The sequence below is a fragment of the Leucoraja erinacea genome, chromosome 11 (assembly GCF_028641065.1).
Source record: "Leucoraja erinacea ecotype New England chromosome 11, Leri_hhj_1, whole genome shotgun sequence".
Lineage (NCBI taxonomy): Eukaryota > Metazoa > Chordata > Chondrichthyes > Rajiformes > Rajidae > Leucoraja > Leucoraja erinaceus.
The window spans coordinates 53,445,063-53,461,170 of record NC_073387.1 but is presented as its reverse complement, the minus strand read 5'-3'; the positions used below and the strand labels follow the sequence as shown (position 1 = coordinate 53,461,170).

The 16,108-nt window shown below is 45.3% G+C and overlaps 1 protein-coding gene across 1 annotated transcript in view; it reads left to right on the top strand.

Moving 5' to 3' along the window:
- Positions 1-16,108, top strand: part of LOC129701832 (phospholipid-transporting ATPase VB-like) — a 125,016-nt gene that overhangs the window by 73,093 nt on the left and 35,815 nt on the right. The window contains exons 11-12 of the mRNA XM_055643301.1: positions 8,829-9,014; positions 15,503-16,082. Coding sequence (XP_055499276.1) covers positions 8,829-9,014; positions 15,503-16,082 — 766 coding nt within the window. The remainder of the gene's footprint in view (positions 1-8,828; positions 9,015-15,502; positions 16,083-16,108) is intronic.

Genomic DNA, 16,108 nt, shown 5'->3' with positions numbered 1-16,108 from the left:
TCGTATTGAATTGCGGTGCAGGCTCGAAGGGCCGAATGGCCTACTCCTGCACCTAATTTCTATGTTTCTATGTGTAGCATTTCAAAATTGTGGACATTTTTCATATCCTTGGGTTGCTTCCAATGCATATATTTTAATGAAAGAAAATTAGAGTCAGGGTCTCATCTTCCATTGAGATACTAAAACCAAAATTGTCATATATTTTTTAATGAAAACATGTGATTCCAATCACGTACCCATTGATTTCTACAACAGCGGTTAAAATCAATTTACACTCTTGGCTAAAATGGCTTGATAAATCCACCACTGTGCTTCAAATCCCTAGCTAGCGATGACTACCAAGGCTATAACAGCAGGTATGCCTAATTAATAGAATTAGCTTGGCAGTGGTTTATGGAATTGATATTCCTCAGTTGCTTGCTATTCTGCAAGTACATAATGAGACATTTTGTCAATTAAAATGTTGATTCGTAACAACAGTTTCTTGTTTTTTTTAAATATTCTTATCTTCTTGGAAATTTGATTACAGTTTAGTAGCTCTTGAGAGGCCTGTGAGTGCGTTTAATAAAAATTGATATTTTTTATGTGGATTGTCAGCCTTGTCAGTGGTTTAATAAATTGGGTTTAAGAAGGAACTGCAGATGCTGGAGAATCGAAGGTACACAAAAAAGCTGGAGAAACTCAGCGGGTGCAGCAGCATCTATGCATCGAAGGAAATAGGCAACGTTTCGGGCCGAAACCCAAAGGGTTTCGGCCCGAAACGTTGCCTATTTCCTTAAACCCAATTTATTAAACCACTGACAAGGCTGACAAACGTACACAAAAAAAGCTGGAGAAACTCAGCGGGTGCAGCAGCATCTATGGAGCGAAGGAAATAGGCAACATTTCGGGCTTCGGCCCGAAACGTTGCCTATTTCCTTCGCTCCATAGATGCTGCTGCACCTGCTGAGTTTCTCCAGCTTTTTTTGTGTACGTTTAATAAATTAGAATGGAAGTATGTTCTCGGATCATAGGACGTAGGAGAAGAAGAATTCGGGCCATTGAGTCTGCTCTACCATTGAATCATGGTCCATCTGTCCCTCAATCCCATTCTCTTGCTTTCTCCCCATAACCTCTGGCATCCTTAAGGACCTGTCCCACTTGGGCGTCAGTTACGCACCACGCAGGTGGCGCACGAAGATTTTGTGAACCCCAAAACCCTGGCCTCCACCAACGTCTGTGGCAAAGAGGTCCACATAGTCACCATCATTTGGTTAAAGAAATTCCTCCTCATCTCCATTCCAAAGCTATGTCTTTTTATTCTGAGGCTGCACTCTCTGGTACTAGACTCTCCCACTGGTATAAACATTCCCACCACATCCACTCTGCGTCGGGCTTCTGTTATTCGGTAAGATTCAGTGAGGTTCCCCTCCCCATCCTTCTAAACTCCAGTGAGTACAGGCCCAGAGCCGTCAAACGCTCCTCATACATTAACCTAATCATCCCTGGAATCATTCATGTAAATTTCCGATGGACCCTCTCCAAGGCCAGCACATCCTTCCTCATAAATGGGGCTGATCTCAATATTACAAATATCTGACCAGCGACTTTAAAAGCTTCAGTATTTATTCAATTGCTCTTTGTATTTTCCCTATTGGATGAAGTTTCATTTAGTTTAGTTTAGAGACACAGCGTGGATTCGGGCCCGTTGGCCTGCTGAGTCTGCGGTGACCAGCGATCACCCGTGCACTAGTTGTATCCTACACACACTAGGGGTAATTTACAATTTTGCAGAAGCCAATTAACCAGCAAACCCGCTCCATCTTTGGAGGGTGAGAGGAAATCAGAGCACCTGAAGGGAACTCAAGCGGTCACAGGGAGAACGTGCAAACTCCGTACAGACAGCACCCGTAGTCAGGATCAAACCTGGGTCTCTGGCGCTGTAAAGCAGCAACTCTACCGCTGCGCCACCGTGCTGTCCTTGCTGCTCTTTCCCGATCAGTCTAGTTCAACGCTTTCTTTATCCATCATGTGACGACAGAGCTGTTTTAACTTTTAGGACTTTTGTTTTTGTAACAAGAGTCTGTTCAATGACATCATTGCACATCGCTTCCGATATTGTAACCATTTTCTCTTTCCACACATGCGGGTTAACTTGGTGACTTCCAGCATTTTCTGCTTTTATTTCGACACCTGCGTTATTTGTTTTCCTGCTCCCTATGTCTATCTTCCGGAGAGCAGTATTTATAGGTGGCAAAGATCTAACGCTGCACCACTGTGTTTTATATATTAATACACATCTAGGTTTAATTGAAATAATTCTGCCACTCAAATGTTCCGTTGTTCATTTAGAAGGATAGATTTATTTTGCCGAGTAAAGCCAAATAACTATTGGGTATTTCCCTTTGACGACTGCAAGAGTCGCTCCATGTCCTATGCTCAGATTCATTGGAAGCTCTTTGTTCTGAAAGGTGGCTTCAGTCATTTCGAGATCAGATGCCGCCTTTTGGAATTCGGGAGTCAATTCGCTTTTGGCTGAGAGTTCTGTCACGAGACAACGTGCATCCCGACTCATCAAAACAATTCACTATTTGTAAAGCACAGCTCGGGTGTGTGATGGAATATTTGCCACATGCCTGGAGGAGGGGAGTGTCAGTGATAATTAACAAACCCAATAACATGGGAGAGTTAGAATTAGTTCTTGGGGCTAACGGAATCAAGAGCTATGGGGGGAAAGCAGGAACGGGGCACTGATTTTGGATGATCAGCCATGATCATATTGAATGACAGTGCTGGCTCGAAGGGATGAATGGCCTACTCCTGCACCTATTTTCTATGTTTCTAACATGCAAAACAAAAAACGCATTTAATTTGGCATTTTTCCTAGTACCCTAAATGTCAGTCAGAGGGCAGTGAATCTGTGGAATTTAGTCAGAGGGTGGTGAATCTGTGGAATTCATTGCCACAGAAGGCTGTGGAGGCCAAGTCAATGGACATTTTTAAGGCAGATGGATATATCAATTCTTGATTAGTACGAGTGTCAGGAGAAGGCAGGAGATTGTGGTTATGAGGGAGAGTGAGATCAGCCATGATTGAATGGCGGAGTAGACTTGATGGGCTGAATGGCCTAATTCTGCTCCTATCACCTATGACCGTATTAATTCCTTCCACCACTGGGACATCGTGGCTCAAGTGTGTATTGTCTAACAATGTGAATGCTATTAGTTTTTTAGTTTAGTGTAGAGGTACAGCGCATCTTTCCTTTGGCCCACTGAGTCCGCTCTGATCAGCGACCCCCGCACGCTAGCACTATCCTACACACACTAGGGACAAGTTACGATTTCACCAAGCCAATTAACCTGCAAACCTGTACGCCTATGGAGTGTGGGGGGGAAACCGGTGCACCCGGAGCAGACCCACGCGGGTCACTGGGAGAACGTGCAAACTCCGCACAGACTGCACCCGTAGTCAGGATCAAACTCAAGTCCTTGACGCTGTGCGGCAGCAACTCTACCGCTGCACCATAGTATTCACTCCAATAGCATCTTCCAATCTGGTGAACTCCTAGAGCTCAAACGATGATCAACATTCTTTTTCAAATGGTGTTCATTTTTTCAATAAGTATTCAATGCAGTGGTGAAAGAGATGTACGCAATCGTGAGAGGCAAAGATCGGGTAGATGCACAGAGTCTCTTGCCCAGAGTAAGGGAATCGAGAACCAGAGGACGCAGCTTTAAGGTGAGGTGGGAAAGATCTCACACAAAGGGTGGTGGGTGTAAGGAACGAGCTGTCAATGGAGGTTGTTGAGGTGGGGACTATTGCAATGTTTAAGAAACATTTAGACAGGTACATGGACAGGACAGGTTTAGAGGGAGATGGGCCAAATGCAGGCAGTGTAGATGGGACAAGTTGGGCCGAAGCGCCTGGTTCCACGTTCTATGACTCGATGTAAGAGACATGTAAACGAGTAAATGATCTCATTGTATTGGCAAGATTCAACTGAAATTAATTCTGGGGTCACTGCTAATTCGACTGCATGTAAATGTTCTGAAGCTGGGAGCTCAGGCATATAAGAGTTTGTTTTTTATTGGGACATGTACAAACAGTAAGAGACTTGGGACCTAGAAAGAACTGAACAGTTGTTAGCGAAACATGGTGATGAATGATGGATGACATTTAATATGAACAAATAGACCGTGGTGAGACACTGTAAAGGAAATGAGACGCAGATAGACACAAAATGCTGGAGTAACTGAGCGGGGCTGGCAGCATCTGTGGAGAGAAGGAATCTGTGACGTTTCTGGTCGGGACCCCTTCTTCAGCTCTCCTTCATCTGAAAAAGAGTCTTGATCTAAAACATCACCCATTGCTTTACAGTGTGTCACCTTGTTTATATTAAATGTTCATATTAAACGTCACCCATTCCTTCTCTCCAGAGATGCTGCCTGTCCCACTGAGTTACTCCAGCATATTGTGTTTATCTTCGGTGTAAACCAGCCTCTGCGGGTCCTTCATATACAAATGAGGTGTGTTAAATCAAAAGCTTTGGCCTTTAAGACACAACTCCAGAAAGGACCTGTGGTATTGGTGGCTTTTTTACTTTGAAAAAACATCGCTGTGGGTGACGTCAATCAGGATCTTGACCTAAAAAAACAGCAACAATATTTGGAAATTATGTTGAAAAGTTCGTATGAGGCAATTATCACATGATAATAATATTCACATCATAATAAGAATGTAACAAATAATAGCCCTGTCCCACGGAACGAGTTCATTCCAAGAGCTCTCCCGAGTTTAAAAAAATTCAAACTCGTGGTAAGCACGGAGAATGAACGTAGCGGGTGCGTCGAAGCTCGGGGGCGTCTTTTCGCGGCTCGTAACGCTAACGACAGGTACTCGGGAAGACTCGTGAAGATTTTTCAACATGTTTACAATATTTTTCAACTTGTTGAAAAATGTCCACGAGAGCCCCGAGTACCGACGAGTGGCCATTACCGTAAATCTCCGAGTTCGAATCAGGGCAAACTCGGGAGAGCTCTTGGAATGAACTCGTACCGTGGGACAGGGCTTTAAGAATAAATTTCTGTACCCTTCCATATTGCTAGCCTCCCTATCCCCTGACTCTCAGTCTGAAGAAGGGTCTCGACCTGAAACGTCACCCATTCCCTCTCTCAAGAGATGCTGCCTGTCCCGCTGAGTTACTCCAGCATTTTGTGTCTAGCTTTGGTGTAAACCAGCATCTGCAGTTCCTTCCTACACAAACATGTTGTCAAGCCAAATCAAGAGAGTTTATTGTCATGTGTCCCAGATAGGACAATGACATTCTTGCTTGCTGCAGCACAACAGAATATTGTAAAGAAAAATACAGAACAGTTCAGTTCAATATACACATAAATAAGCAGATAAAGTGCAATAGGCTGTTACAGTTCAGAGTCTGTTTGTTGGTGAATTTAATAGCCTGATGGCTGTGGGGAAGCAGCTATTCCTGAACCTGGATGTAACAGATTTCAGGCTCCTGTACCTTCTGCCCGGTGGTAGCGGAGAGATGAGTGTGTGGCCAGGATGGTGTGGGACTTTGATGATGTTGGCTACCTTTATGAGGCAGCGACTGCGATAGACCCCTTCGATGGTGAGGAGGTCAGAGCCGATGATGGACTGGGCAGTGGTCACAACTTTCTGCATCCTTTTCCGCTCCTGGGCCCTCAGGTCGTCGAACCAAGCCACGATGCAACCGGTCAGCATGCTCTCTACTGTGCACCTGTTGAATAAACCAGGATAAACATGAGGGGAATAGATAGAGTGAATGCAGTCTTTTATCCAGAGTAGTGGAATGAAGAACCAGAGGCACACAAGGTGAGGGTGAGAGGGGAAAGATTTAATAAGAACCTTAAGGGGGTCAACATTTTCACACAAAAGACGGCATATATATATATATATATATATATAGGAGAGTAAAGGGCCTGTCACACGAGCACGTGACTGTATGCGGCCAGCTCGACCAAACCGGAAGCGAGGGCCGCGCGGAGTTCGAGTGATCCCCGTACAGGGCCGGTCCCACCAGCATGCGCCTGCATGCGGCCAGCGCGACCAAACCAGAAGCGGGTCCACGCAGAGGTCGAGTGAGCGACGTGAAGTTCGAGCGAAGTCCGCGCGAGACGAACGGCGTCAAGACACTGCGTTCGCCGTCAAGACGCTGCTCACGCCCATCGAGGCGGTGCCTACGGCGTCGAGACGACTGCGGGCCAGTAGGCCGTTGCCGCGCAGAGTTTTTGAACACGGTCAGTTTTTCGGTGCCCGTCTCCGTCGGGACCAGCTCCGCACAACTCCATACGGCTCCGGCGATCAAAGTGGGACCGGCCCCGCGAGGCCGTACGGCTCAAGCGACCACGTTAGGTCGCGCTTGCCGCGTGGAGTCGCATGCTCGTGGGACAGGCCCTTTAACCAAACTATTTGCGGAATATGCAAATGAGAGTTATTTTTGGTCCAGAAATATTTAATCCTAAAATGTTGAACTCCATTATGCATTGAAAGCATTTATTCCTGGAGTGAAATAGAAAATCAACTGTATGGCAGCAAGACATTCAAACGGGAACATTTTGGGTGTGAATCGACTAATAATATTTCTGCATCACGTGACATTACATGATTTGCCATCTATTGGTTTACAGTTATTATTGTAATGAGTATCAAGGTACTGTGACAAGCTTTGTTTTGCAAGCGATCCAAATAGATCAGATATACCACAGAAGATAAACCATGATTGAATGGTGGAGTGGACATGATGGGCCGAATGGCCTAATTCTGTTCCTATAATTTATGACCTGATGCGCCATCCATAAATACAATCGAGTCAAACCTAAGTATAATAGATAGTGCAAAGGGGAAGAGACACGGAGCTATAGTGGGGACATTTGAACCATGTTACCCTAGAGACGGCCATTGTTGGATGATCCAAGATAACTAGGTGTCGCCAGTACAGTGCTACATTGAGATTCCTGGGACTAATCCTTTCTTTATCTTTATCAGAATAAAAGGACATCCCTTTAGGAAGGAGGTGAGGAGTAATTTATTTAGTCAGAGCATGGTGAATCTGTGGAATTCATTGCCACAGAGGGCTGTAGAGGCCAAGTCAAAGGATATTTTTTGGGCAGCGATAGATAGATTCTTAATTGGTATGGGTTGGTCAGGGGTTATGGGGGGAAGGCAGGAGAATGGGGTTGAGAGGGAAAGACACATCAACCATGATTGAATGATGGAGTAGACTTGATGGGCCGAATGGCCTAATTCTGCTCCTATCAGATTGGTCTCCTAATCTGAGGAAAGACATTCTTGCCATAGAGGGAGTACAGAGAAGGTTCACCAAACTGATTCCTGGGATGTCAGGACTTTAATATGAAGAAAGACTGGATAGACTCGGCTTGTACTCGCTAGAATTTAGAAGATTGAGGGGGGATCTTATAGAAACTTACAAAATTCTTAAGGGGTTGGATAGGCTAGATACAGGAAGATTGTTCCCGATGTTGGGGAAGTCCAGAACAAAGGGTCACAGTTTAAGGATAAGGGGGAAATCTTTTAGGACCGAGATGAGGAAAACATTTTTTTCACACAGAGAGAGGTGAATCTCTGGAATTCTCTGCCACATAAGGTAGTTGTGGCCCTTGTGGCTAAAGGGATCAGGGGGTATGGAGAGAAGACAGGTACAAGATACTGAGTCGGATGATCAGCCATGATCATATTGAATGACGGTGCAGGATCGAAGGGCCGAATGGCCTACTCCTGCACCTATTTTTTATGTTTATGTTTATGTTTATCACGTATGAACTTACAGATTGTACCCACCACAACCCTACTGCAAATCTCTCCACGCCAATGATGTACCAATTTTCCAAAGGCATCAGTCTCCACCACAGGGCACTGCCGTGGATCTCTGATCTTCAATCGAAGATAGCTCATCCCATTAATGTCTTCTCTACATACTGATCAAAGGAACCATCTCCTTTATACTTTCAGTATGTTTTTTACAATGATACTGATATTGGTTCAATCAGTCAACATATGGATTAAAGTCCTTCATGATTATGTGTTTTGTAATTTGTAATTTGTACTGCTAATTTTCTAATTTTTACCTTGCAACTGCAGTCCCACTGCAGTACAAATCACCAATGTTTTCTGCTCCATTGCTGTTTCTTAGGCCCGTCCACATCTATTCTTGGTTATAGCAGGCCCTTCGGCCCTACTTGCCCATGCCGAGCGGCGTGCCCCATCAACACTTGTCCCTCCTGCCTACGTTGCAGGCTCGAAGGGCCGAATGGCCTACTCCTGCACCTATTTTCTATGTTTCTATGTTTCTATGAAAGCACCCAGGGCTCAAAGACCAACTTACTGACAAGAGAATTTTAAAACTCTTTATCATAAACACAAGCAAGGGGAGCAGCAACTGCGGGTAGCTTGCACGCCACAGTATTCACAGAGATGGTTGAATGTTAAGCTTGTGGGAACCTGCTGGGGGATTTGGCAATCTGCCAAGCTAGCGGCTTCACATGTAAGAAAGCATGAGTGGAGAACTGCAGTGAAATAGCATTACATAAGGGGGAAGCGTGCAGTGTGTGTGTGTGTGTGTGAGATTGATCGAAACGAGCTTGACTGTGAATATGTTACTTATTTATTTTTAATGTTCAAGCTGTTGTTAATGCAGCTAATTAAAAGTTAAGCTAAATAACTGAGCAAAATAAGTAATTAAGCTTTTACTGTGTAAATAAATGCGGGAACTCGCCCCAGGCCCCGCCGAGGCGATTTGTAATTAAAACGAACCACTGTTCACATTTTTTTTATGTGTGCTTTTCTCTCAGGAGAAAGATATCGTGCCTGATGAAGGCCTGCTGAAGAGAATTCGAGGTGCCGTTGCCCATATGGAGTCACCGACTCAACTAAACGCTGGCACTGGTTTGGAAAGTGCTTGCATCATCGATTTCTTTCTAGCTTTGACAATGTGCAACACAGTTATGGTTTCCACAGCAACGCAACCAAGGCAACCAGTAGGTTGATGCTATTTTGGAATAATTTGTTCAAATTTATTCTATGGGGCATGTGCGGCGGGATCGACGCAAAGAGCTGGAGTAACTCAGCGGGTCAGACAGCATCTCCGGAGGGAAGCAATAGGTGACGTTTCGGGTCGAGGCCCTTCTTCAGACTGAGAGTCGGGGGGGGGGGAAGGGAAAACGGGAGATATAGATGGTGATGCAGTGGGATATTGAACAAATGAACGAAAGATTTGCAAAAATAAGTAACGACCATAGAGGAAACGGGGCCACTGTTAGCCGTGGGGCTAGGTGAAAACAAGTCACAGACAACGAGACTCAACAAGATGACTTTGAAGCTAATAAAATGAATTGGGTGGGGGAGGGACAGGGAGAGAGGGGATGCAAGGGTTACATGAAGTTAGATGGGTGGGAGATTGCAACCTTCACATGGTCCACCCTGTTTCGACAAATGCCAATGCTACCCGACGTGCACAAACAAAACATAGAAACATAGATAATAGGTGCAGGAGTAGGCCATTCGGCCCTTCGAGCCTGCACCGCCATTCGATATGATCATGGCTGATCATCCAACTCAGTATCCCATCCCTGCCTTCTCTCCATACCCCCTGATCCCTTTAGCCACAAGGGCCACATCTAACTCCCTCTTAAATATAGTCAATGAACTGGCCTCAACTACCTTCTGTGGCATCAAAGATCAAATAGAACAAGTTGACCGACAACTTTAGGCTGTGCACGCCATTCGCAAGAAGGAGAAGATGAAGTTAGAGAAATCAATATTCATACCGCTGGGTTATGAGCTTCCCAAGTGATCCCTTGCTTCTGTGTGACTATCCCCATGCATTCGCTGAATAGTTCTCTCAAAATCGAAAGCCAATTCAATTTTAATGTGAGCTGTGCCCATAAAAAATGTACTGAGCACGTTATGCCCATAGAGAGGGGAATACAATGAAACCTAATATCATTGGAGTTCAAATCACATTGCAAAGTAGCAATTTAACTTCAATCATTTTATTATGTTGTGGGAGACTGCAGTCATTTCTGTCTATTGTGAAATGCACAATGCACAAAAAGTCACTACCAAAGTCAGTCCCATGATCACCACAAGCACATGAGGGAGAACCTCATTGAAACTTACCCAATAATGACAGGCTTGGATAGAGTGGGTGTGGAGAAAATGTTACCAGTAGTGGGAGAGTCTAGGACCGGAGGTCATAACTTCAGAATTAAAGGGCGTTCCTTTAGAAAGATCATGTCATAAGGAATAGGAGTAGAATGATGCCATTTGGCCTGTCATGTCTACTCCGCCATTCAATCATGGCTGATCTATCTCTCCCTCTTAACCCCATTCTCCTGCCTTTTCCCCATAACCCCTGACACCTGTACTGATCAAACATCTATCTATCGCTGCTGTAAAAATGATACACTGACTTGGCCACCACTGCCTTCTGTGGCAAAGAATTCCACAGATTCACCACCCTCTGACTAGAGTCACTCTCTGGCTCTAAGAAAGGAGATGAGGAGGAATTTCTTTACTCAGAGGGTGGTGAATCTGTCAGAATGGGGTTAGGAGGGAGAGATAGATCAGCCATGATTGAATGGCGGAGTAGGCCTTGATGGGCCGAATGGTCCAAATTCTGCTCCAATTACTTAAGATCTTATGACATGTGCTTCCAACCAATGCCATTTTTGGAAATATCTAACTGGTTTTGTCTATTTTCTCTTGTGATGAATCTGTCTTCATTGGGTTTTCCAAAGCAAAGTGATCTTATAGAGGTGTACAAAATCATGAGAGGAATAGATCGGGTGGATGCACAGAGTCTCTCGTCCAGAGTAGGGGAATCGTACACTAGGTTTGAGGTGAGGGAGGAAAGATTTAATAGCAATCTGATGGATGACTTTTCCCACACAAAGGGTGGCAGGTGTAAGGAACGAGAGGCAGGTACTATTGCACCATTTTAGGTGCAATTAGACCGCTACATGGATCGGACAGGTTTGGAGGGATATGGGGCAAATGCAGGCAATTGGGGCTAGTGTAGATGGGGCATGTTGGTCAGTGTGGGCAAGTTGGGCTGAAGGCCCTTTTTTCCATGTTATATGACTATGACAATCCACAATGATTTGATTCTGCTTGGGCTCTGAAATCAGACTATTTTGTACTATTTTCTCTGGAGTGTTGAGCAGAAACCTGATGGAAATACAGTATATACAAATTATGAGAAGCATGGATTGGATAGACAGCCAGAACCTTTCTTCCCAGAGTGGAGATGTCAAATACCAGAGAAGATAGTTTGGTTTAGTCCAGTTTAGTTTAGAGATACAATGTGGAAACCGGCCCTTTGGCTATTAGTTCTGTCCTACAATCTAGGTAAGGACAATTTTCAGAAGCCCTATTAACCTATAAGCCTGCACTTCTATGGAATGTGGGAGGAAACCAGAGCACCTGGAGGAAACCCACATGGTCACAGGGAGAACGTACAAACTCCCTACCGACAGCACCCGTAGTCAGGATCGAACCCGGGTCTCTGGTGCTGTAAGGCAGCAACTCTACCGCTGCACCACCAGACTGATCTATCAATGGTACGCAGTTGAGGAAATGGAGACCAATTAACAGATACTGTATGGTGCTGACAGTAAAGGGCCTGTCCCACCAGCATGCGACTCCATGCGGCAAGCGCGACCTAACATGGTCGCTTGAGCCGTACGGCCTCGCGGGGCCGGTCCCAAATCGTTCGCCGGAGCCGTATGGAGTTGTGCGGGGCTGGTTCCGACATCGCGCGGGACTCTAAAAAACTAACAGTCCAAAAATCCCGCGCGGCAACGGCCTGTCGGCCCGCAGCCGCATTGAGGCCGTACGCACCGCCTCGACGGGCGTGCGCAGCGTCTCGACGCCGTCCGCAGCTTCTTGACGCGTCCGCAGCTTCTTGACGGCGTACGCCTAGCGCGTGGCGTTGCGCGATGACGTCACCGCCCGACGGAAGTGGGACCGACCCCACGAGGCCGTACGCCTCAACCCACCACGTTTGGTCGCGCTAGACGCATGCAATCGCATGCTGGTGGGACAGGCCCTTAACTCTATCCACAGCTTGTTCAACCACAAATGATGAGTAAAGGCAACCCCATTCCAGCTCGATACTGATAAATTTCAAATCCCGTTCAGATTTTATCTCTCTCTCAATACCACAATTGGACCTGGATTCTTTTCTCTGGAACGCTGGAGGCTGAGGGGAGAAGAATTTAAATTTATGCGAGACAGATAGGGTAGACATGCAGAACCTTTTTCCCCCAGGGTCGAAATATCAAAGGGTGAGAATGGCAAAGTTTAAAGGTGGTATATAGAGGTAGATTTTTTTTGAATGAGATAGTGATGGGTGCCTGGAACATGCTGTCAGGGTTGGTGGTGAAGGAAGATATATTAGTGACGTTCAAATAGTGTTTAGATAAACACATAAATGCCGAGAAATATGGATCCTATGCAGGCAGAAGAGATTGATTTATGTTGGCATGGATAGACACACATTGCTGGGGTAACTTAGCAGGTCAGGCAACATCTCTGGAGAAAATATACAGGCGATGTTTCGGGTTTGGACCCTTTAATTTGTGTTGGCATAATGTTTGGCATAGACATGGTGGGCCGAAGGGCCTGTTTGCTGTGCTGTACCTTTCTGTGCCTTAACTAGTAGCTTCTCAAGATTACCACTCAAGTGGAACTGAAAGTGATATTCTAAGAAAAAACTTTGATGCTTTGATATTTACATTTTTTTAAATCTCTGTAATATTAATTTCTTCACATTCTTCACAGGTTTCCGTGCGGTTCCCGGAGGTTTTTGGCAGTCTCCCTACCTGCTTCCACTACCTGCAACCTCCGGCAACCACCTGCAACCTCCGGGAACCGCACGGAAACCTTGTGTGGGGCGCAAAGTCTCCAGAGGTTTCCTTTCAGATTTTATAAGTGGGACAGGGGCATTACAGCGCCAGATACACGGGTTCCATCTTGACTAGGGGGTGCTTATTTGTACGTTCTCCCCGTGACCTGCGTGGGTTTTCTCCGAGAACTTTAGTTGCCACCCACACTCCAAAGATGTACGGGTTTGTAGGTTAATTGCCTTGGGCTGAATGTAAAAAGTGTCGCTAGTATAGGACAGTGTTAGTGTGTGAGGGTCGCTGGACTTGGTGAGCTAAAGGGCCTGTGTCCACCAGTTAACTCTAACACTGAACTGAAACTGAACTATATATTGTTTCGAACAAATTAGGCTCGCACACCGTTCTGTTTCAATTAAGTTTTATTATGGTCTCCAAATCTCTCATAAATGCTCAGAGAAAGTAATTAAAATACAATAAGTGTTGTTTCCATTATACAGGTCTATTAAATAACTAATTAATTTGCTTTTCTGTATTTTAGTAGCATGTTACTGTTGTTTTACAGCACCTCTTTGACTTGAAAGCTTTGGAGAATTGTAGGCACTAGAGACATGGGTTTGACGGTGTGCATTTTTTATTTTTGGTTCCATTTACTTTTCAAAGTGAATGAATAATAATTCAAAATAATAGCCCAAAATAATAATTGAAAATAATAACCCAAACTAAATATCCCACCAAAAATACTGCCTGACCTGCTGAGTTCCTCCAGCAGTTTTTGTTTTGCCATTGATTTGTTTAGTTCAGTTTATTTAGTTTGGACACACAGCTTGGAAGCAGGCCCTTCGGCCCATCAAGTCCACGCTGACCAGTGACCCCGGCACAGTCACACTGTCCTACCCACACTTGGGACGGTTACAATTTTTACCGAAGCCAATGAACCTACAAACCTGTACGTCTTTGGAGTGTGGGAGGAAACCAGAGGTGCCGGGTAAAACCCACGCAGTTCACGGGGTGAGTGCAAACAAGCACCCGCAGTCAGGATCAAATCCCAGGTCTCTGGTGTCGTAAGGCAGCAACTCTACCGCTGTGCCACCGTGGTGCCCACAATATGTTGTCACTGGTATATTGTGTGATTTACAGGGAGAATCAAGTAAAAGTCAATCCAGTTGAAAGCCGCTAATATAGTTTATACCAGGGATTCCCAACCGTTTTCGTCCCGTTTACCCCCCCGGCAACTTTAATAGCGCATAACATTGTTATTTCACTAATTTATGAACAACTAATGATGAACAGATGCTGCCGGTATACCAGAACCAAACACAGTCAGTCAATGTGAAATAGTATGTACAAATCCAGAATCAACAAATTTACCCCCTGGGTAGGCGAAATTAACCCCCTGGGGGTAAACTTAGCCCAGGTTGGGAACCCTTGGTTTTGGTTTAGAGAGATGCAGCATGGAAACAGGCCCTTCAGCCGACCGAGTCCATGCCGACCATCGATCACCCATTCACAATAGTTCTATGTTATCCCACCACCTTATCCATTCTCTGAACACTAGGGGCGATTTAAAGTGGGCCAATTGACCTACAAACCCGCACGTCTTTGGGATGCGGGAGGAAAATGGAGCACCCGGAGGAAACCCAAGTGGTCACGGAGAAACATAGAAACATAGAAACATAGAAATTAGGTGCAGGAGTAGGCCATTCGGCCCTTCGAGCCTGCACCGCCATTCAATATGATCATGGCTGATCATCCAACTCAGTATCCCATACCTGCCTTCTCTCCATACCCTCTGATCCCCTTAGCCACAAGAGCCACATCTAACTCCCTCTTAAATATAGCCAATGAACTGGCCTCAACTACCCTCTGTGGCAGAGAGTTCCAGAGATTCACCACTCTCTGTGTGAAAACAGTTTTTCTCATCTCGGTTTTAAAGCATTTCCCCCTGATCCTTAAGCTGTGACCCCTTGTCCTGGACTTCCCCAACATCGGGAACAATCTTCCTGCATCTAGACTGTCCAACCCCTTAAGAATTTTGTAAGTTTCTATAAGATCCTCCCTCTCAATCTTCTAAATTCTAGCGAGTATAAACCAAGTCTATCCAGTCTTTCTTCATAAGACAGTCCTGACATCCCAGGAATCAGTCTGGTGAACCTTCTCTGCACTCCCTCTATGGCAATAATGTTCTTCCTCAGATTTGGAGACCAAAACTGTACGCAATACTCCAGGTGTGGTCTCACCAAGACCCTGTACAACTGCAGTAGAACCTCCCTGCTCCTATACTCAAATCCTTTTGCTATGAAAGCTAACATATCATTCGAGCACGTACATACTCTACACACCGACAGCTCCCGTGGTCAGGATCGAACCCAGGCCACTGGAATCAGCTCTACCAGCTGTGCCGCTGTGCCATTTAATTCCTAACATTATTTTTCAGTGGCAGAGAATAGGAAGCTGATCAAATGAGTGTGTTGTGCTGTGTTAAATATTCATGACCTGGGGATGATATTAAATGCAAACTATTGTAGATGGTACAGATGTCAAAAATAGAGACCGAGGGTTTTGTCCCATCAAAGGAAAGCGTTGTTAGAAGAATTCTGAACGGCTGTTTTCACAATTTCTAGGTGCCGACTTCTTCATTGTCAAAATCTTCAACGGAGCCCTTGTCAAAGATGCACCAGGTCCTTCAGAAGTTGAAGACGGATCGCAAGACTTCCACGTTCCCGCCAAGTCATCCCAGCTCTTGTAGTCCAGGGAGTTTGTGCAATGAGCCACTGCTGTCGCCCAACGTTAGTCCAAGTTCTTCCTGTGACGCTGGGAATGCAGAAGGCGATGTTGGCTCTGGAGCAGACGGCATCGATAATCTAAGTGTAACAGCTGAAGCCGGTCGCAACATTGGTGGAGAAGGTGAGGATATCGTGGATGAAGACATTTACTATGAAGCTGAGAGTCCAGATGAGGCAGCTCTTGTACACGCTGCTCGTGCGTATAGTTTCACGTTATTTTCCCGGACCCCTGACCAAGTGACCATCAAGCTCCCTCACGGGGGTCTCCTGAGTTTTGAACTGTTGCATACTTTAGCCTTTGATTCAACACGGAAGAGGATGTCAGTAATTGTTAAGCACCCCCTCACTAAAGAGATTGTTGTGTACACCAAGGGAGCAGATTCTGTCATCATGGATCTACTGGAACATGTGGGAAAAGGTAAATGAATCTCCTTTATCTCCTCT